Source organism: Rhinopithecus roxellana, chromosome 20 (assembly GCF_007565055.1).
Source record: "Rhinopithecus roxellana isolate Shanxi Qingling chromosome 20, ASM756505v1, whole genome shotgun sequence".
NCBI lineage: Eukaryota > Metazoa > Chordata > Mammalia > Primates > Cercopithecidae > Rhinopithecus > Rhinopithecus roxellana.
Genome location: NC_044568.1, coordinates 55,973,215 through 55,996,525, shown reverse-complemented (window position 1 = coordinate 55,996,525; position 23,311 = coordinate 55,973,215). Strand labels below are relative to the sequence as shown.

Sequence of the window (23,311 nt, the reverse complement as noted above, 5' to 3'; positions counted from 1 at the left end):
AGCCGGGCGAGGTGGCGGGCTCCTGTAGTCCCAGCTACTTGGGAGGCTGAGGCAGGAGAATGGCGTAAACCCGGGAGGCAGAGCTTGCAGTGAGCTGAGATCCGGCCCCTGCACTCCAGCCTGGGCGACAGAGCGAGACTCCGTCTCAAAAAAAAAAAAAAAAAAAAAAAAAAAAAGAGAGAGATCCTTATCCCATAGCGCCAGAGAACACTGAAGACTGAACAGCCAGGAACTTCCTGATCTCCCTCCGTTAGCAGGGGTGGCACTTTTCCAGTGAGCAATCATGAATGCCCTCTGCTCATGAAGCTCCTCACTGTTTTCCAAATATTCCCAGTCATGTCTGGGGGTTGTTATCTGGCCACCTCTAGATTACTACTTCAGAACCTACCTGGTACGCTGTTAAAGCATGAAGTTTAGGGAAGAGCTAGAGAAGAAGACAATGGCATTGGAGGGTTTTAAAAAAGAACTCTGATTAGTAGTGTGGAAAGGGGATTAGAATCCATTCATTCATTATTTCACCAACATTTATTGAGCACCTCTGTGCCTGGTACTGGGAATACAGTGGCAAATAGCATGCATTCATGACAATGAATCAACTTGTAGTGTAGAGGAGTAGGTAGGCAAAAACCCAGGATATTACAAGACAGTGTAAGGTGTGAGAGTTCAGAGAAGTGGGCAGAAGTGAGAAGAGGCAAGAGCATGTAGCAGGCTGGGGTAGAGGCCATTAGTTGGAAGAGCAAGCAGCCAACTGGAGGGACTTTATGAAGAAAGTCCTGTAGAACTTGCTGTCTCATTGGACCTAGTCAGAGAAGAAAAGGAGAGACCCACTGCACATTGGACTCTCCCTATCATGGCTGTCTTCTGATTGCTCTTCTGACTGCCTGTATTTGACTCAATGCCCTTTCTGATTGTTCTTTTGACTGCCTGTATTTCCAGATGGACTATAAGCTCCATGCAGGGAGGCACGATGGCCCCAGTGAAAAACACGGCCCCCACAACAGGCTCAAGGAATGAATGCATAGACAAAGAAACATGGAGTATGATTCTGAGGGTCTGAGGGTGATTTTACAATGAAGAGAAACTGTAGGTCTTGCGAGACTGAGGAAAAGGAGCTGACTTTGTGAAAAATATAGTATCTTTTGTTTGAGACATGTTGAATTTGAAATGGCAAGGTTGTATTCAGGTGGTGGTGTCCAAATTAAATTGGAGAAATGAGGCTAAAATCCAAGAAACAGCCCAAGATGGAAGATAAAATTAGGTTAATCTTCCACATATGTAGGACAAATGAAGCTCTGAAAGCTAAAAAGATATCTGAGAGAAGCGCATACACAGAGATTAGGACAGGGCACTGGGCGGTTGGGTCCACTCATATCTATAGGATAGGAGGTGGAAGGGAGACCTAGGTGGTGTAGGGTTCCAAGGAAAATAGTTACAAACAACATCCAATATGGAGGAGAGAGTGAATGAGATGAGATGATAGCTCTGTGTTTCACTGCCTTAGGGATACTGATTAGAGAGATTCTTTCAGGAAAGGGTACAGGAAGGAGTCCCAGTGCAAAGGCAGCCAGGAGATGATGTTAGTGGGAAACTCTGAAAATTTGAGAATTTTGGTGGAAAAGGGAAAGAGCAGATGGGGAATTAGCTCCAGGGAACATGAATATCAAAAGAAAAAATTTGGTGGAAGAGAGAAATTTGGGGAGTGATTTGGAGATCCAGAAGGAAGGACTTGAAAAACAGACATTAATAGTACAAAAAGGATTGTGATAACTGATGAACTAGGAGGCTGTTGTTTAAGAGATAAGGAAAAGTGGACATTATAGATGTCTGAGCTTTTGTTCTAGTTTGCAAGACTAATATGCCATGCTATTGGTTAGAAAGGCAATTTGCTTATATAGGAAATCTTCGATTGTTTGTGGTGCCAATATTGGTTATATGGTAGTTGTATAAGACATGACAATGAACTGCTTGTAGTCAGTAGAATAGTTATGAGAATAAAATGAAATGAGCATGCCAAATGCTTAGTGCTGTGCCTGGCTGCATAGTACACAACCAGTGAATGTTGTTGTAGGAAATCAAAGAAGACAAAGGACAATAAAGTAATAAGAGAATGCATTATGATTAAAATAATCCTGGCTACTTTCTGGGCTAGAACAGGTAGTCCCAGGTTGAGCTTATATCTCTCTGTTCAATTACATCTCTCCTGTTTATGACTCTTTCATATTCTTTATCAGCATTCTCTGTGACTATTTATTTAATATACTCTTTCTCTCAAGCAGTTGTTCTTGACTGGGAGCAATTTGGCTACCTAGGGGAATATTTGGCAATTCTGGAGTTATTTTTGGTTGCCAAAATCTATAGGGTAGGGGGGGAATGACAACATGCTACAGGTATTGAGTGTTGAAGCCAGGATGCCACTGAACATTCTATAATGCAAAGCACAGCCCCCACCACAAAGAAATTACCTGACCTCAAATGTCAATAGCTCTCAGGTTGAGACACTTTGTCCTAGATCAGGAGTCATGTCATTCATGTGGATCATGGTGTCCCCAAATGCCAGGTACAAAGCAAGTCACATGATGGATGCCCCATAATAATAAAGGGAAATGGAGATTTAACTGGACCTTGAAGAATAGGCCAGGTCTGAATGCATCTCCTGCTTTGAGTACACAGTGTCAGAAGATGCTGTGAGCATTTTGGAAAGAAAGTTCAACAAAGAGATTGCAAACATTCTGTCTGCCAAAGAATGAAAGAGAGGAAACAGCCCTGGGGCTTTTCCAGGAGATTGACGTTGCCATAAACAAGAGAGTCTTGGAACAAAAGGTCTGGAACTGCAGGTAACACAAGAATGCTGGAGACTACAAGCAGTTCATTGTTTTGACAGATAGACTTCAGCCAACTGCCGATGCAGCAGAGATGGAATTTTTCAATAGACACAAACTAGAGACAGTTCCTTTGGTAAGGCACAAAGGTGAGGCTTCTTAGTCCCACCGTGGGGCTGCATGTGTACAGAGAAGGTCTCCACCTTGGGACAGCTTCTCGAATCTAGTGGATGTCAACCATCACCGTGTGTTAGAATCACCTCGAGGCTTTTAAAAAAATAATGATGTTTGGGCACCCACTCCCAGAGCTCAGGTTCACCTGATCTAAGGCATGTGCCTGGGCATTGACGCTTCTTTAGAGAGCTTCCATCCCAGGTGAAGTCAATGGATAGCCAGCCCTACTTTACGAATGGACCACAGCTCACAATCTCGTATAAACAGTTTCCCTCTCCAACCCTTATATACCCAGTTCCATTGGGTGTCTCAGGCTTTACATGCTTGAAACTGAGTTCTTGATTTGGGACCCTTCCCTTCCTGGCCCTTGCTCAGTGTTCCCCATCTTGGTGAGCTGCACTACCCAGCACTCTGTAGAGACCAGAATCCTAAGAGCTCCCCTCCATTCTCCTTTCTCTGCCCATCTCCTCCACCGCCCACCTGTATACAATTTGTTCTCTGTGCTGAGGCTATTACTTTCAAAGTGCACCTAGATATGTCCACAGCTCGTCACCTCCTCTGCTTCTGATGTAGTCAAAGCTACCGTCATTTCTTTTAGGGCTACTCGCTCACTTCTGGGATTTCACTTTTGTCTCTTTAACCTGTTCTCTGCAGAGAAGCCTGAAGGTCTTTTTCTGGCTTAGCATCCATCAAAGGCATTCTGCTATAGAGAATTCTAACCCAAACTTTTGCCCAAGACCAGAAGGCCCTGTGGAATTTGAGCCCCCAGATCCCACACCTCTCCCCTGCTGGTTAGCTTGAAGCACCAAGCTCTTAAGCCTTTCCATGTACTCTTCTTTTCACCTGGAATGTTTTTTCCTCCTAGCTTTACAGGCTGGCTTACTTCTTCACCTTCATGTCTTAGTCGAAGACATGACAATTAACTGCTTGTAGTCATGGTTTCTGTTTTTTTGTTTTTAAGTCTTGGCACTATTGACATTTGGGGCTGGAAAATTTCTTTGTCATTGGCGCTTTTCTGTACATTATAGGATGTTTAGTCTCTACTCACTGGATGACACAGTAATCTGCTCCCCAGTTGTGATAAGAAAAAATGTCTTTAGGCAATGCCAAATGCCCCATGAGGACAAAATCCCTGCCAGTTGATAACTACTAGCTTAAATATTAACTTCTTGAACAGGTATTCTCTGTTCTCCAGGCTTTAAGTCTCCAGGTGTATTTCTCAATCTTCATATCCTATTTGTTACCTTCATAGTACTTTTCTCACCTTGAAATTGAATATTTATTGAGTAAATATCTGTGTCATAGTCCCACTAGACTATCTTGATTATTTCATTCAGTTCTGTAATAACAGCATTTCATACAGCTCCTAGTATGCAGTGGATGCTTAAGAAACATGTATTGAAGAAATGTGTGCATGCATGAATGAATGCATGAGCCAACGAAGACTGCAACCGCTAGTCAGGCAAGTGTCCTTCTTCCCAGGGTGAGAGAGATTATCTAGCAGCGCAAAAAGAGCATGGACTAAAAAGGAATGAGATAATGTCCTTTGCAGGGACATGGATGAAGCCGGAAGCCATCATCCTCAGCAAACTAACACAGGAACCGAAAACCAAACACCGCAGGTTCTCACACATAAGTGAGAACTTAACTATGAGAACGTGTGGACACAGAGAGGGAAATGACACACATTGGGGCCTGTTGGGGTGGGGGTGAGGGGAAGGAAAGCCTCAGGACAAATAGCTAATGCAGGCAGGGTTTAATACCAGGGTGACATGTTGATAGGTGCAGCAAACGACCATGGCACATATATACCTACGTAACCAACCTGTATGTTCAGCACATGTATCCCGGAACTTGAAAAAAAAAAAAAAGAGCTTGGACTTTGGAATCAGTTAGTTGCAGCTTCTCAGCTCTTCCAGCTGCTTGGTGTGTCACCTGGGACAGATAATTAACATCTCAGAGCCTCAGATTACTAATCTGTAAAATGGGGATACTACTTTTGAGAGTTTGCTTAGCTGTGTAATCTTCCCTGCTCTCTCCCAGACCCCATGGACTTTGGATGCTTCTTCATGTGCCCTTGGCACCTGGTGCAGGTCTCTATCAAGGGCTCGCCATCACCAAGGATGGGATCACACTGTGCCCTCAGTGCCTTATGCAGAGCCAACCACATCATAGGTGCTCAGGAAATAACGTCTGTGCGGTATGTAACCAGGGATCAAGTTGTATCCGAGATTTGAGGAGTCTTGTAGGTAGCTTGCTGAGACTATTCTTATAGGGGTTGGTTCCTGGAAAAATGAGCAATCCCAGGTCCCTCCTTGATGGGCTGTGGGACTGGGGAGGCTGTGCTCCTCTCTGTTATTCGGGTGGACGTTCTGGTTTGCCAAAAATTGAGAAGCTACGCCTGGATCCTCTTACCTCTTTTTCTGTTTTGGTGTTCTGCCTCAGGCCTTTGCAAATAATGAATTTAACAAAGATATTGTCTGACTATCTCTTAGACCCAGGGAACTGAGTGTGGGCAGCTGTTCCTCCTTGGTTGGAGCAAGGGAACTGTCCTGTATCCAAATGGTTCTAGTGAGAGGTTCTAGTGAGAGATTCTTGTGAATGGAATTGTCAGTGAGTTCTAGTTTGCTCATAGCAGGGAGCATCCCTTGAGGTCTTCTACCTGCTCAGAAACTATCTACAGAAGGCTAGACCTTGGGCATGCATTTCCCTCGGACTAGCTTTTCCTAGTCCCACTAGGAGAGTAATTGACAAAGCTAGGCCCTGAATCTAGCTCTTGCCCATCTCTCTATTTTTTATGCTCAAAACTCACAATCCAGGGAAAAAGCATCCTTTCTCTTAGCTTGGGCAGGGTTAGGAAGTCTACTGAAGATCACATGTGGTAGGAGACGGGTAGTTCACTTTGTTGGTCTCCTGGAGCTGCTGTAACAAAGTATAACAAACTAGTCGCCTTAAAACAACAGACATTTATTCACTCACAGTTCTGGAGGCTGAAAAACCCAAGAGCAAGGCACTGGCTTTGGGTGAGGACCTCCTTTTCTCATCATAACATGGTGGAGGGCATCATATGGCAAGAAGGCAAGAGCATGCCAGCTTAGGTCTCTCTTCCTCTTCTTATAAAACCACCAGTCCCCTCTCGGGGGCCCCATTGATGACCTTATCTAGTCCTAATTACCTCCCAAAGGCTCCACCTCTCAATGCTATCAACATATGAATTTGAGGATTAAGTTTACTACATACGAAATTTGGGGAACACATTCCAACTACAGCACTTATTAGCTAAAAGTTGCTAAGAAGTTTCTTTTTCTGGTAGCACAGGCTTCGGCTGCATGGCAAATGCAGAGGTCAATAGAAGGAGCCCATGTACATCAGGGAATTAGTGATCAGAGTCACCTGGACTGCACGGGAAAAAGTCAAACCAAAAGTCTTACAGGTAGAGAAGATTTGGAAGAGGCGCACATCCCAAGCAAACTACACTTGACACACCCCTGCAGTCTACAGAGATGAAAAGAGAAAATTGAAATATCTCCATTTTTCATTCTCCCAAGTTTTTATATTTATTTATTTTTTTATTTAAGTAGCAGGGATTGAAAACTAAGATAAAAAACACCAACATAACCAATGATAAGTTTAGCAGGACTGGGGAAAGTTCACAGCACTAGCCATGGACTCTGAGTTCTCCACTAGACTGTAAGACCTTGAGGCCAAGAACTCTGTCCATCTTGGTCACCATAGTACCTGTAGCACCCAGTCCACTATGGGGGGCAGAGAGAAGCTGAGTGAACCGATTACACTCTTTGGTTGTGGTTGACCTCTAAAGATGTTCTATCAACTCTGAGACTGTGCACAGAGAAGACTTTGTGGGCTGCTGCCCGTGGAAAGAAAGTTTCATCTTATGTTGCTACTGGGGAGCTCACACAACACTGAACATGGATGGTACTGGACTGGTAGAGCATCTCCCCCTCGTATTATGTAAAGAAGTTCTAACATAGAATGCATGACCATAGATAGAAGTTCATTATCATTTTTATTTAATAAGCAGTTGTTCCTGATAATCAAAGTGATTCAGATATCAGTTAAGGTCACCATGCTCATGAAGTCAAGAGATCATGTGCTTCAGTGAAACCCCGTCTCTGCTAAAAACACAAAAAATTAGCCAGGCATTGTGGCGGGCGCCTATAGTCCCAGCTACTCGGGAGGCTGAGGCAGGAGAATAGCTTGAACCCAGGAGGCGGAGCTTGCAGTGAGCTGAGATCGTGCCACTGCACTCCAGCCTGGGCGAAAGAGTTAGACTCCGTGTGAAAACAAAACAAAACAAAACAAAACAAAACAAAACAAAACAAAACAAAACAAAACAAAACAAACAAAAGAGAGATCATATGTGTGAGTCCTTACATGATGACCTAAGGGAGGTCTATCCATGCCTTCCACAGCGTGTTTACAAGTTCCCAAGCTTGTCTTTCTCCAAGTTACCTCTGGCTGGGATTTCTAGTGAAGATGAACTCTCATCTCTCATTCTTTACTCTGCTATCAGCCCAAACATTTCATGAGCCCTTTCTCCTTAATCACTTACCTTAACCCACATACTGAAAAAAAAAAAAAAAAAAAAGAAAGAAAAGCCACGCACATAGATCAGATGAAAGTCATATGCTTTCCAGAAAATTCAGGGCTCCTCTGTCATCACAGACATTGTAAATATTAGACTGCGCCATTCTTTTTTAAAACTAACTTTTTTTTTTTTTGAGACAGAGTCTCGCTCTGTCAGCCAGGCTGGAGTGTATTGGTGTGATCTTGGCTCACTGCATCCTCTGACTCCTGGGTTCAAGTGATTTTCATGTCTCAGCCTCCTGAGTAGCTGGGATTACAGATGTGCACCAGCATGCCCAGCTAATTTTTGTGTTTTAAGTAGACACGGGGTTTCACCGTATTGCCCAAGCTGGGCTCAAACTCCTGGCCTCAAGTGATCCTCCAGCCTTGGCCCCTCAAAGTGCTGGGATTACATACATGAGCCACTGTGCCTGGCCTAATATAACTTTTTATTGAGATATAATGGACATGCCATAAAATGTGCTCTTTAAGGTATACATTTCAGTGGTTTTCACTGTATTACAAGGTTATGCAACCATCACCACTTATTCCACAGTTTTATCACCCTCCCAAAAAACTCATAGCCATTAACAGACTGCCCTATTCTTTTATTTATTTATTTTTTTGAGACAGAGTCTCACTCTGTCACCCAGGCTGAAGTACAGTGGTGCGATCTTGGCTCACTGCAACCTCCGCCTCCCAGGTTCAAACGATTCTCCTGCTTCAGCCTCCAAAGTAGCTGGGACTATGGGCGTGTGCCACCACAGCTGGCTAATTTTTGCATTTTTAGCAGAGATGGGGTTTCACCATGTTGCCCAGGCTGGCCTCGAACTCCTGACCTCAAGTTATCCACCTGCCTCAGTCTCCCAAAATGCTGAGATTACAGGCATGAGCCACTGTGCCCAGCCCTGCCCTATTCTTAGCATACCACTTAGCCATTTCCTCCAACTTAATTTCCCAACCTCCAGAAATGTTACTTTCTGTCCCCACTCCCACTTCATCTCTTTGGGGTGTCATTTTTTTCCTCTTTCCCCACTAGTGTCTTTAGCAGGAAAGGAAGGGTGCTGTCCAATAGAAATATTTCTGTTTTTCTTTAAACCTAACTCAAGTCACACCATGGTTCAAAACTTTCTGATGATATCTCTCATCACACTTTACAATGAAACTCACGGTCTTCCTCATGGCTGAAAGCAGAGTCTCTCAACCTCGGCTCTCTCAACATTTGAGGCCAGATGGTTCTTTGTGGTGGGGTCTGTTCTATGCACTTTGGGATGTTTAGCAGCTCCCTGGCCTCACCAGATATCAGTAGCCCATCCCCGTTTTTACAACCAAAAACGTCTCCAGACATTGTCAAATGTTCCCTGGTCGGGGAGGGGGTGGGGTGGGGATGGGCAGTGGGGGGGACTGAAAATCACTGACTTAAAGGCCACATGGACTGGCCTTGAACTACTGCTATAATTTAGCTCCTTTTATTCTCTTCTTTGCTTATTCTCCTCTGGTTAAAATGGCCTCTCTGCTCTTCGACTGAGAATTATGTTCCCGTCTGAGAGCCTTTGCACCTGCTCTGCCCTGTGCCTGGTGCACCCTTCCCTGGGATAGCTGTTCAGCTGCTACCCACTCAGAGTTGCTGTCCCCGAACATGGCATCCTGGCACCCAGTCACTATTCTGTTGCAAACATCTCTTCCCACCTGACATCAATACGTTTGCTTATTGAATGTCTCCCATCACCCCCTACAAGCTAAGCTCCATGGGATGGGGACTTGGATGGTTTTACATGTTGCCGTGTCCCCATGATGTAGAAGAGTACATGACACATGCTTAACAAAGAGCTATTGAAAGAATGAGATAACGAATAGGCAGGAACACACAGGATGGAGTAAGCAGGATATATGTGAGATGATGAAGAAATCAGCCCAACTAGAATAGAAGGTAGGTCCTAAGGTTGGGAAATGTAGAAAACTTCCCTAGAGTGGGCAAATGGTAGGAGTTATTAATATCCAGACGGTATACTGTATCCATTACCTATCAGGCAAGTGGGTATCAGAGCAAGTTCGTGAGTTGGGGAGAGATGTGGTAAGAATGGAGCGGAAATGAGAAGCCTGGATTCAACCGGAAAACCATGCAATGAAAACGTGGATCCAACTAGAAACTAACACAGTGCTCTGGTGTGAGTGAGGGTGGCAAATTGGTTTCCTCTGTGGTTGGTGAGGAGTATTGGGGTGAGTAGATTCTAAGGGAGAGGTGATTTGATTGAACAGTGTCCACGGTGGCATGAGAAGGGTAAGCTTGCCCGGGGACATCTCTGTTGTAAAGAACTAGGTCAATGGTGGTAATTAGTAATGAAACAGAAGATAGAAAACTGTAAATCACAGACATCTTGGATTTTATTCAAGTTTGGCAAGTTGCATCTTGTACCATTATATTTTAGAAGCAGCTGAGTGAGTTTTTGGTCATGTGTTGGCAAGAATGACATCCTGTCAGTCAGGAAGCATCTTTCCCATGAAGAAAAGGGACATTAGTAGGGCTGCCCTACTTAGATAAAACCTTAGGTAATGATAAAAAGGACCCTGGGATAGTGGGGCGGTTTAGTTGTATCTCTACTTCGTTTTCTCTTTTCTGTGTTATGCTAAATCTTAAGCGAATTTACTTTTCAGGTAGTTGTTTAACGTGTTTTTACAAGTGTTACTTCACTTGTAGCCATTCTTGTGAAATATACGGTTGGAACATTTACAAAAAAACTTCCATTAACCAAACCACAGGGAAACATAGGAGAATGAACAAAAGAAGCCAGCCACAAAGAGGACTGATACCTAATTCCATTTATTTAAAACAAAAATCAGCTAAAGCAGATCTATGCTGTTGTAAGTCAGGATCGTGGTAACCTATGAGGGGTGGGGACAACTGAAAGGAGATACAAGGGAGATTGCTGGTGAGCTGGTGATGTTCCATTTCTTAACCTGGGTGCTGACTAAGTTTCTCTATAATGTATAATACATAGCAGATTGGTAACCTCAAAAATGCTATTGCTTATTCACAATGATAGGTAAAATATACACCAGTCATTGATTCATGGAAGTTGACTATATTCAGAGAGAAGGTGTCAGACAGGAAATATAAACAAACAAAAACAACCAACCAACCAACCAAACAGGTGTCTTAGAATCTTATGGACATAGAGTTCAAATTGCACCTCTGCTTTTTCACTTGGGTGAGGCTGGAAACTTTTTATATTCTTTCTGAAGCTTGGTTTCCCTCATCTGTAAAATGGGAAAAAATGTACACTATTTTTATGGGAGCCAACTGGAAGCTCTAAATAGCCAAAACTGGAAGAATTAGAGCAACACAATAAATAAAGTAGTAAGCTATAACCCAAAGTATAAAATCAATGTTCATGAGTCCAAACTGATATAAATAAGTAATTGAACAAATTAATAAGTGAGAGAGAAGAGATAAATCTTCTCTGCAGAATTCCAATTAATTTATGGAGCTATTCCACCCTAAAGAAGCAGCATGACTCCCCACTTTTCCTTTTTTTTTCTTTTCTTTCTTTTTTTTTTTTTTTGAGATGGTGTCTCGCTCTGTCACCAGGCTGGAGTGCAGTGGCACGATCTCAGTTCACTGCAAGCTCCACCTCCCTGGTTCAAGTGATCCTCCTGCCTCAGCCTCCTGAGTAGCTGGGACTATAGGCTCCCGCCACCATGCCCGGAAAATTTTTGTATTTTTAGTAGAGACGGGGTTTCACCACATTGGCCAGGATGGCCTCGATCTCCTGACCTCATGATCCACCCACCTTGGCCTTGCAAAATGTTGGGATTACAGACATGAGCCACGGTGCCCAGCCTAACTCCCCAGTTTTTAAGTGTGGTCTGTGCACAACAACTTCGTTTCAAAGCATACAGCTTGGGAAGGGGAAAAAGCAACTGTGCAGTGGGCAAAACTGATGAACACTACTTCATCCAGGTCAACATCTTCCAGGTCAACATCAGCAGTGGTCTTACGTCACATGGGTGCTATGTACCCTTGATGTGATGTGATGTGATGTGAAATGGCATTTTACCTCTGTAATCTTCTTCCCCCAAACCTATAATCCCAGTCTAATCAGGAGAAAAGCATCAGACAAATTCAAATAGAGAGTCATTCTACAAAATCCCTGATGAGCACTCCTTCAAACCATCAACTATGTCAACTATGTCACGTCTGAGAACCTGTCATAGCCCAGAGGAGTCTAAGCAGACAGGATGACTAAATGTAACAATATCCCGAACAGGATCCTACAGCAGAAAAAGGACATTAGGTAAAAGTAATGCAATCTGAATAAAGCATAGAATTTACTTAATAATAATGTATCAATATTGGGTCATTAATTGTAGAAGGTGTAATTACATCATATTAATGTAAGATTTTTGCTGCTGTTGTTAATTTTTTTTTTTTTTTTTGAGACAGGGTCTTGCTCTGTCACCCAGGCTGGAGTGCAGCAATGTGATCATGCTCACTGCAGCCTCAACCTCCTGGGCTCAGGTGATTCTCCCACCTCAGCCTCCTGAGTAGCTGGGGCCAGGGGTGTGTGCCAGGACACTTGGCTAATTTTTCAATTATTTGTAGAGGCACGGTCTCCCTTTGTTACCCAGGCTGGTCTCAAACTCTTGGACTCAAGCGATTCTCTTGCCTCAACCTCCCAAAAGTTCTGGAATTATAGGTATGAGCTACCGCATCCAGCCATAAGATGTTAATGACAGGGAAACTGTATGCGAAGTATTTGGGAACTCTCAGTACTAGCTTTCTGATTTTTTTGTAAATCTAAATTTGCTCTAAAAAATAAAATCTGTTTTTTTTTTATAAAATGAGCACCTTACCTTAGGTTGCAAGCATAAAGCGAGATAACATATATAAACATAAGGCTCTCAAACTTTTTGGACGTAGTCCCCTTTCATGGGCAAAAGTCATTAGGGCCCGCCTACCCCACCCATTCCCACGTCAGCTTTGTGTTGGTTCACCTGTGCCCTAAGGGTAATGCGAATTTTCACGGTGACCAAGTCTTAGCTGAATGCTGAATGAGCCATCTGTGTAGTTCAGTTTCCTTTGTGAATACAGAATTTGAGAAACTTTTCCCAAGTTATGTTCCTATTAAAAAATGAAGGTAATTTAAAAGAAAGAATCTGATTTTTAGGCACTGTGGACAGATGGCAGGGCTCAGGGAGGGTGATGAGTGGGTCCAGGGAGCGAGGACAGGGCAAGCACACTGAAACTGTGAGAAGGTGATGGGTGGTGCCTGGACAGTGATACTTCTTCATTTACTCAGTTGCTCACTCTGTCATTCGGTAAATATTTACTACAGTCGCTCAGTAGGTGTGGGGTCTAGACCAGTGAACCAGACCACCCACGACAGTCCATACCCTGAGGGAGATCATCTAGTTTCTTCTCTTTCCTGCCCATAGTTTTTTCCGATGAGGGTTCCCTTAAGGAGGAACCTGGAGTTCTCTGTCAAAGTAGACTATGACTTATATTCCTAAGTCTTTCCTATTAATAACGTTCACCAATATTGTAATTATTTATCCAATGTGCATCTTCTCTCTAGACCAGGGTTTCTCAGCCTTGACACTGTTGACATTTGAGGCTGGATGTTGGCTGGCAGATGTTGAGAAGCATCCCTGGCCTCAATAGTACTCTGTGTTATGACAACCAAAAATGTTTCCATACATTGCCAGATATTCCCCAGGGGACAAAATTGTCCGTGGTTGAAAATCACTGCCCTGCATTGGTGGCTCTCAATCCTGGCTGAACTTTGGAATCTCCTGGAGAGATCTCAGAAAGTGTTGCCAGTGGGTACTGATCCCATCCAGGCCAATTAAATGAGACTCTATGGGGATGGGACCTGGGCGTTGACTTTTTTTTAGACTGTAGTGGGACTCAGGAGTGAAAACCTCTTTCCTAAGCAGTATGCTTCGTGAAGCCAGAGAGTATTTGTCTTTTATGGGTGGGGGTTGCTAGGACCTAACACGGTGATCTCCCTGAATGAATAAGTGAACAAAAGAATGGAGGTGAAGACAGGTAGGAAGAAGTGTCAGAAGTTAAAAGTGGCACCAGGACAGTAAAGGAACGTGCTTTGCAAAGAGCAAACCTGGGTTTCAGGGCTGACTCTACCACATTCCCGTTGTGTAACTTTGGGCGAATATTTAATTTCCCGGGCATTTCAGTTGCTCATCTTAACACAGGAATGACAAGAATATGGGAGAATTCTTCATCAAGGTTGTGTTCCAAGAAAAAAGCATTTGTTTTCATCAAAAAAATTGACATGAAAAATCTAGCTATTTCCCAAGGCCTCCTCACCCGACAACTGTTATCTTTTAAGAATGCTGAGGGCAAAGGAGGTGGGATGTCAAGTAGTTGCTCTCACTGGATTAAGAGTTGAGCTTTATTTTGACCTCAGGGCAGTCCTAAGTATGCTGGAGTTTTGTTGTATTTATCTAACATTTTATTATACCTTAATCTATTTTATGGGGAACAGGCAATGTCAACATGAGGGTGGCAATCTGATGGATTGCCTAAGTCTTAAACAAAAGGGTGGGGAAAGTCCATTTCCCACTAGTTTCCCACAGGCTTTCAACCAGATAAACAGCTTTGATTCAGATGACCTTCGTAAGTGGGAAACTATGTCAGGGGTCTCCAGCTCAAAAGGCTATGGGCTCAGGGCAGGCCGCATTACCGAGGGAAGCTGGTGATGGTGGGCTCAGGGCAGGCCACATTACTGAGGGAAGCTGGTGATGGGAATGTGTGTGTGAGCTCTTGATGAGTGAACCTTGTTCCTTGGAGTGCATACCCCATCAGAGGGGGAGGCCCGGAGGTCCTCAGCCTCAGCTGATGGGTCCCTTGTGGGAATGCTGGCTCATCTCCTGGTTAATCAAGAGAAATCATTGGCTCTGAGTTTTCAGGTACAATCTCTCGATTCTGAGTCTTTGTTCAAATTTTTACAAAATTAATTGTGTGGGACAAATGAAATGCCTATTCAGATCACATCCTTTTGCTGATTCATAGTAGATCTTTGATTTGTGTTTGTCCAGTCTACTATTAGAAGTGGGGTTCCACTATGAGAAAGGGTCTTGATGCCTCTGAAGATACCAACCCTGTTAGCACCTCCGCCTTAAGCTGCTGGTGGTTGAAGATATCACTGGCAAAGGGGGTGCTCGGAGGAGCTTTAGGGGTAAGGACTCAGAAAGCAGAGCTGTGATCTTTGGCTGATTCATCACTGTGGCTAGAATAGCGGTGATGACCTTCTGAGAGGAGAACTGAACTGAAAACCCTTTTGGTTCCAGAAACTAGAAGGAGCCAGTGAAAGGAATAGTGTAGTGTGGGTTTTTTTAAAAGTTACCATTTATGGGCTGGGCGCGGTGGCTCACACCTGTAATCCCAGCACTTTGGGAGACCGAGGCGGGTGGATCACGAGGTCAGGGGTTCAAGACCAGCTTGGCCAAGATGGTGAAGCCCCGTCTCTACTAAAAACACAAAAATTAGCTGGGCGTGGTGGCGGGCACCTGTAATCCCAGCTACTCGGGAGGCTGAGGAAGATAATTGCTTGAACTTGGGAGGTGGAGGTTGCAGTGAGCCAAGATTGTGCCACTGCACTCAAGCCTGGGCGACAGAGTGAGACTCTGTTTAAAAAAAAAAAAAAAAAGTTACCATTTATTTAATAAACACCTGGAGAGCAGTGGCTTTGTGCCAGACCTTGTTCCAATTCATTTAATATATCAAATTATTTAATTCTCCTGACAACTCTATGAGCCAGGTCCTAGTGTGACTGCATTTTAAAGTTGGGGAAACTGGGGCACAGAGAGGTTAAGTGACAACCAAAGTCACACAGCTGTTAAGTGACAGAGCTGGGATTTGAACCCAGGTCTCCCAGCTCCAGAATCCAGGTTCTCATCATTTTTCTTGGCTGCATTTTAATAAGGATGATTTTATCTACAGTAATGAAAAATTATGGTTTTGAAGACTATGTAGAAATATGTAAAACTGGTCTATATAATAGTAATTTAAAAATCAGCTGTCGAATTTTATGTGTGCTATAACTGTTAAAGAACGATATGTAGGAAAAAAGACTAGAAGAAAAAGAATATGAACATTATGAGAGTTATGCAGTATTGGTGAGATTATGGAGAAGGTCTTGTTTTATTGATCTCAGTATTGACTGTGAGGTTTTATTTCTTGTATGATGTTTTATTAATGACTAAAAGCCATTTACAGGTTTGTAAATTCTTCCCCCACTTCCTTCTCTCTAACTGTAGCTTCCAAAGGACAGTGCTTGTGTTCCAGAGCACATGCATCCCATCACTCAGTCCTGTATTTACAGGGTGGATGCATTTCATTCAAGGGGCCTGGCCTGAGGAACTCCCAAACACGCGTTATTCACAATTTGCCCAGTTTAAGACTTGAACCAACAAATGATGGGGTGTTTCCGTTCACCAGCTAATATGGTGCCCCCATGTGGCAGTAGCATAAATACACTTTGCAACTACAATATACAGTTCCTAACGCTCTAAAATTCAAGGTGATTCACATTATTTCCAATTTGCACATAAACGGAGACTTTATTAATATTTTTAGAATTAACTGCTATTTCAAATTCACTCCAATCTTGTACAAATGGGTCTCCAGTACTCATTGCCTGTTCCAGGTTGATGGGTTTCCAGGCTGCTAGAGATAGAATGATCCCAAATGACATAGTTTGACACCAACCTCAGCATTTTCTCTATCCTGTTGAGCACTTACTATGGTCAGGTGCCCTCAACTCTAGCGACAAAGGACCCCCTCTTGGTTTGTAAGGCACTCTTATTCTAGTGCCCTCTTCAGTGCCTATTCATCCAACATGTGATTTTTAATGAACATCCACTATGGGCTAAGCCTTATGCTTTGGAGGATTTGAATATTTTATACCCCAGTTGTTTATATCCCAGTCTGTGCCTGGCTCCAAACGACCTTTGCTATGTCTTAGCTGAATGACTTCATCCATCCACGTCTCAGTTTCCGCCTCTGTAAATGGGTGATGGTAACATTACTTACTTCCCACGATGATTGAGAGGATTCAATGAGTAAATGCATGTGAACTAGCTGGAACTTGGTAAACAGGCAATCCATACTCGGTGTGCTTATTTTCAAACACCACTGTTGGGTAACTCTTATGAAACCCTTCCACCTTCTCACGAAAGCCCTGGCTTTGTCGCTGGGTTTCCGGAGTACACAATGGTTTTTCCCTCTCCTCAAGGAGCGATTCCTCAGCCACAGAATTTTTCAAGGCCCTCTGACCCCTGAACTGCCTCAAGACTTCATAGACACCAGGGGCTAGCACAGCCTGATCTCTAACATCATAAGTCAGAAATGATGCCAGGGTTAGAGCCATGATACTAATGACAGCCACTCACAACACGCTGGGCCAGTGCGAAATCCTGTCTTGCTGACTTCCCATGCCAGCTTAGGAGGGGCTATTATGATAACCCTACATTCCACGTGAGGAAGTGGAGGTTCCACGTGGTTATATGTGACTTTCCCGAGGCCCGTAAGTGGAAGAGGAGAATCAGGCAGTCTGAGTCTTAACCAAGATGTTCAGCTGACAATCAGTAGAGGCAAACACTACACTTACCAATAATGTGAGTGGAAACACCTGAAAATTAAAATAAAGACGCAGTATTGTTTTTTAAAAAGACCGATGTAGTAATTATTTGGAATAGGCTCTATTAGGCACTTCACAAATATTAACTGACACGGGTACCATTATTAAGCCCATTTTATAGATAAGGAAGCGGAGGCAGAGAGCAATTAGAAAGGTTCTCTAGGGTTAGACAGGCAGGAATAGCAGGGCTAGATTTGCACCCATGCCCCTATGCCACACTGCCTCAGAGGTAAACACAAGCAGATGGTCTCCTTTGATCTCTGGCTTCATTAATTCACTGCCAAATAAAAGCAAACTCAGATTTAGTTAGGAAAGATTTTATTCAAAAGGATTATTGCAGTAGAGGGAATGTTCTGACCACATAATCTGCAAGTGTCTCAAGATGAGGCAGTAAATGTTTTGCATTGCTAAAGAGGCATAAACAAGGCTAGAAAGAAGTGGGTGTTGCGGGCTGGGATGATCAGAGTGACACAATCAGACAGACATTGAGGGCTGATCAGGAAGGTCTGTAAAGAGGACTTGTCTGCTGGCTCAGGCTGAGGGTGGCCCAGGACCTGGGGAAAGGAGAGAATCTACACCAAAGTTAGGTTAACACTTTGTTCTGACCGACCAGTGGAAACAGGCAGTTCAACTAACGACAAAAACAAAGAAAGGGAGTTTGGAGGCTCTGGGTCTGGCCTTGTTATAGGTAAACAAGTGGGAGCACCTGTGAGTCTCATCTAAGTCATATGGGGAAGGGAGTTATTTGCAGTGAGCTGCTTCCCAGAACACAAAAGGGTGGGGACATTTCTTAACCTTTGCAATTTTCCAGGATTACAGGGCTTGCCTAAAGTTCAACACTGTCATCACCTGTAGGCTCTTCCAAGGAACTTTCCTAAGAGAGTCAGATCCGAGGCTCATGAAGCTGCTCAAAGGCACTGCCTTCCAAAATGTGACAAAGTATCCTCTGCTCAGAGGAAAAGGAGTCAAGATCACAATGTCTCCTCCTTGCTCTCATCCCTTTATCTACCGCACTGGCTTGTTACACTCAGTATAATGTTTTCAATGTTCATGCTGTAGCAAGCATAGAAACTTCATTCCTTTCTGTGGCTTAATAATATCCCACTGTTGGATATACCATATTTTTTATCCATTCATTAGTTGATGGATGTTTGGTTAGTTTCCTGTTTTCTGTTATTATGAATAATGCTTCTATGAACATTCGTGTACAAGTTTTTGTGGAAACATATATTTTCATTTCTCTTGGGTACACACCTAGGAGCAGAATTGCTAGGTTGTCTGGTAACATTACATTTAACCTTTTGAGGACTGTTTTCCAAAGCAGAGATAACTAGTTTTAGTGTCTGCAGTAAGTGAAAAAGATGGAGTTTAGGAAAGATACTGAAACTGACTTGAGAAAGAAGAGGGATTATTATGAGGATGTGGAATTTCTTAAGGCACACATGGGGAAGAGGTCACTTGAGGTTTACCAGAGACTGGAAAGCTATCATGAGCCAAGAAGATGCTCGTCTATGTCTGTGGACAACATCTGACCTCAGACTCTGCTCTTATTTGTAGCTTTGCCTCTTGTTACTCTTCAAGAGGACTTAGCCCATATCTCCATGTGCATGAAGGAAGACAGCCCCCCAGGGCCCCCATTTGCTATTGAGTTTAATGTCCTTTTGGGTCAGACAGTATCAGACACTGCTTTGGATCTTGCAGCCACAACCCCACATTTCTGAAAGAGAAAAGCTGGTTGACTCTGGTCCAATCAGCCTCAGACAAGCGGTGGAGTTACACAGGACAATTACAAACTTATGGATGGAACCCCTGTGGGGAAGGGGAAGCTCTCAGCATCATGTGTGGAGGTACACAGTGTTGAACACATCAAAGTGTTTGTGGGATGCAAGGCCAAAGGAAGGACTGCTAAGTGCAAAGTTCATGATTCTCATGTGGATTTGGGGAGCAGATGATGGACTTCAGGTTTGGATACAGGTGACAGTTTGCATGCCTTCATGGTCAGCAGCTCTAATTGGGTGGATGACCCTTTTCCCCCTGTCTTAGTTCTCCAGAGAGCAGCAGACACCCTGGTGGGGTGTTTATATGCCCTGTAGAGTCAAGGTCATGGTCTTCATCTCTGCACTGCAGAGCAGGTTTCTTCTCTGTGTAGAAGGAATATGCTGGGCATCCTGACATCACACAAGCCTCTAAGGGGAACTGGGTGCTTTAAAATCCATGGCTCCCATATATCTAGCTGTGCCAATAATAAGGCAGAAGCATAAGGTATGGTACATCACAAAATGGGAGAGGCTGTCCATGAAACTCTTGGCCTCACCCAGCAGGGTGTGTATAATCAGGCTCCAGGTACTTTTCACTTCAAACTGGTTCAAAGTTAGTTATTTTCAGGTTAATTCACACCCTTTCTTACAGACCACAAGAGGATCATCCTGGGATTAGCTTGCCCAAACCTCCCTTCTCTGCTCACACAGATGAAGGAGAAGGTGGCTGGTCCAGTATGACAGTGACTGGTGAACTTGGATTTAGGATCCAATAAAGAGTCCAGGTTGATCCCTACCATCTGTGTGATCTTGGCATCTCTTGTTTTCAGTTTCCTCATCTGTAAGACAGGAAGGATAATTTCTACTGTAGACATTTCGGGAATAATTTTATAGGATAGACTTGACCACGAGTGGTATTTAGGGGATTCCAGGGAGACCCACACAGCATTGGTCTGCTGGCTGGTGAACTTGCCAGTGCTCAGCATCTGGCCTCAGCACTGTGGATCCAGAAGTTGGATTTGTCCAGCAACAGGTCCATTTCTTCAGGAACTGGGCTCACAAAATGGTTATACACACATATTATTATGTATTCGTACCAGAATTCTAATGCATTAATTTACACTAAGGCAGGTGTCTATCACATGGTCCAGACACTTGCATCTGTTTCAGTTGGTACCATCTCCTCCTCTGGCCAGCCCCAGGGAGGAAACTCAAGGGCTATTTGCTGGGCACCGACACACATGGAGACATAAGAAGGAAGGAGATGGAGCAAACGTTAAATGCAATCAGTGATGGCAACCAGAGGCATTCATATCTTAATGGTGGTGTCAGAAGGACAGGAGCACACACACCTTTTGTCATGACTATCATTCTCTCTCTGGCAGTGTTTGCAGATGCTAACCATGCTAGACTTTCTCTCTCTTTTCCACCCTTTTCTACACTTAGAGGGCTGGCCAATCTCCATTCTAATTAGCATAGCCTTTAAAAAAAGAAAAAAGTACTTTCTTGTAGCAAAAATGGTAAACATTACAAGATAAGGTCCCCCTCCATTCTGCCTCTCTTCCTAAGGGGAACTTAGGGATCTCTCCTTCCAAATTCTTTTTTGTTTGTTTGTTTTTACATTTCCACACCTTGGTATGTATAGAATCAACTCTCCTCCTTTTTTGCATTAAATTGGATTTTATTAATTATTATTATACTGCAAGTTATTTTATTTCACTTAACAAAGCATCTTGGAGCAATATCCATGTCATTTTGGATAGTTCTATTCCATCTTTAAAACTGCTTTGTCGTATTCCATTTTATGTACCATAATTTATGTAACCATTCTCCTATTCATGGACATTTAAGTTAATTCCTTCTTTTGCTCTTACACAGTGCTATAAAGAACATCATTTATGTGCCTGCAAGTATTTCTCTAGGATGAATACTGAGACTTTTGGGGTCAAAAGATAGGCGAATTCACATTGGTTGATTTTAGTCCTGCACATGTTTATCAACAGTGTATGTGAACACCTGTCCTCTCTTTGGGGACAGTAGATTTCAGGCCCCTGTTGTTAGCTTGGAAGCGAGATCTCTTTTCTGCCCACTCACATACTGATCTTTGAGTTGATTCTCTGCATGTACTCTAGTTTTCCTTATTTCCCAATTCTTGGTGGAGATGTCTGACTACTGACAAAAGAGATCCCTGCAGGAGTCCAAGGAAGATCACATGACACAGGCAATGTGAAATACTTTCTCATTAAAAGGAGAGAGACATTAACTGTTATTTGTTTACTATGGTGTATGTAGCTCAAAGGGTGATTTAATGTTGACGTTATCTTCAACTTGGGAATTTCAGACATCTACATTTTGCACTTGTGGGTATAAAACACTCTTTCCGGGGTCCCTAATACCCTCTTGGCTGGGTGGGTACACTCTTATCTCAAATTCTGAGAAGCTTAAGTCATACTTTGTGTATTACATTACTCTCCATTTTCACAGAGCAATGCAATTAGGGCTTTCTATTTGGTTTCTGTTGTAACTTTCTTTCTAGGCTTGACATCTATTCCATAGCTCAGGGTCAGTCATAGACAGGGAAAAAGGCCCAGGAGGGTGAGAAACACAGGTGGCCATGAACTTTTAACTTTTATAATCCAGAACGAACTGGCCCCCGTGGGCAGCCTCTGTTATTGCCCTGTGTCTCCATAAGGCAAAACCGAGTCCAAAGTATGAGTTTGTAATGAATGTTTGACTGAAGGTTTTACAGAGTGAGTGAGGTTACATCAAACACTACACATTGTAGATTACTAAAACTACTTCCATTAGATGTCTTGGTTTTCCTTCCCAATTTCTTTGGCCACCAGTCACTCCTGGACTACCCTTCCCCCAAGCCTTTCTCTTTCCATCTATGCCCACCCACCACCCCTCAGTTCTACATTATATCCCTTTCTTTATATGGAGAAATGTATCTGTATGGCTTGACTTCTCCTCCCACCTCCCCACTTAGCACATAAAGAAACTTCCCCAGGAACCCCTCTCTTCAGAGAGCATGGAGAATCCTAAACAACGTAATGTTTTCCTTGTTAAATATTTTCTCCTGTCACTGTGGTTAACTCACTCCCTACTCCCCTGACCCTATGCAGGTGGTGATTGCGGGCTTGGTCACGCTTTGTGCAAGTATCTGGATGAGCTGGGCTTCACAGTATTTGCCGGAGTTTTGAATGAAAATGGCCCAGGAGCTGAGGAATTGCGAAGAACCTGCTCCCCGCGCCTCTCGGTGCTCCAAATGGACGTCACGAAGCCAGTGCAGATAAAAGATGCTTACAGCAAGGTTGCAGCAATGCTGCAGGACAGAGGTACTGCCGCCAGCACCCTCGGTGCCTTTACCCTCCTCCTGAATACCCAGTTCTTGTTCCAGCTTGGGTTGATCATGCCCCCTACTCCACTCTGGCCTCTGCTTGCACTGGAGCACACCTGTGCTGAACCTCCACCCTGTGTGGGGATCTCTATCAACATGAAGACCTTCGGAATAACTCAGACATGGGCCCATCTACACAGAACTTACAGAAACCTCTATCTCATTCTCACCAACTTCTCAGTCACTCTCCCAAGAACAACTCCACCAGCCCCAGCTCATTGCTTTCCTGTCCACAATAGCAACATGCATTAGAGTCCCCAGCTTAGAAAAAAATACCTTCATGGTTACTGTCCTCCTTTACCCATTACCCCTCCTCTTCTCTTTCCTTCATGGCCAAGCTCCTGTAGCTCTCTGATTCTCTTCCTCACCTTCAATTTGATGTTGGTTCTCACTCTGCCTCCCTAACTAATCTAGCAAAGCTAACGAGTATCAGCCTGAAGACCTAGTTGGTTTTTTTTTTTTTTTTCAACTTTTATTTTAAATTCTGGGTTACACGTGCAGGATGTGCTGGTTTGTTACCTAGGTAAACATGTGCCATGGTGGTTTGCTGCACAGATCCACCCACCCTGTAGGTATTGAGCCCAGGATTCATTAGCTATTATTCCTGAAGCTCTACCTCCCCTCACTACAACAGGCCCTAGTGTGGGTTGTTCCCCACCATGCGTCCATGTGTTCTCATTGTTCAGCCCCCACTTACAAGTGAGAACATGCAGTGTTTGATTTTCTGTTCCTGCTTTAGTTTGCTGAGGATAATGGCTTTCAGCTCCATCCATGTCCCTGCAAAGGATATGATCTCATTCTTTTTAATGGCTGCATAGTATTCCATGGTGTATATGTACCACATCTTCTTTATCCAGTCTATCATTGATGGGCATTTGGGTTGATTCCATGTCTTCGCTATTGTGAATAGGG

At 43.6% G+C, this 23,311-nt stretch overlaps 1 protein-coding gene across 1 annotated transcript in view; it reads left to right on the top strand.

Moving 5' to 3' along the window:
- Positions 1-23,311, top strand: part of HSD17B2 (hydroxysteroid 17-beta dehydrogenase 2) — a 64,320-nt gene that overhangs the window by 11,924 nt on the left and 29,085 nt on the right. The window contains exon 2 of the mRNA XM_010375142.2: positions 22,125-22,337. Coding sequence (XP_010373444.2) covers positions 22,125-22,337 — 213 coding nt within the window. The remainder of the gene's footprint in view (positions 1-22,124; positions 22,338-23,311) is intronic.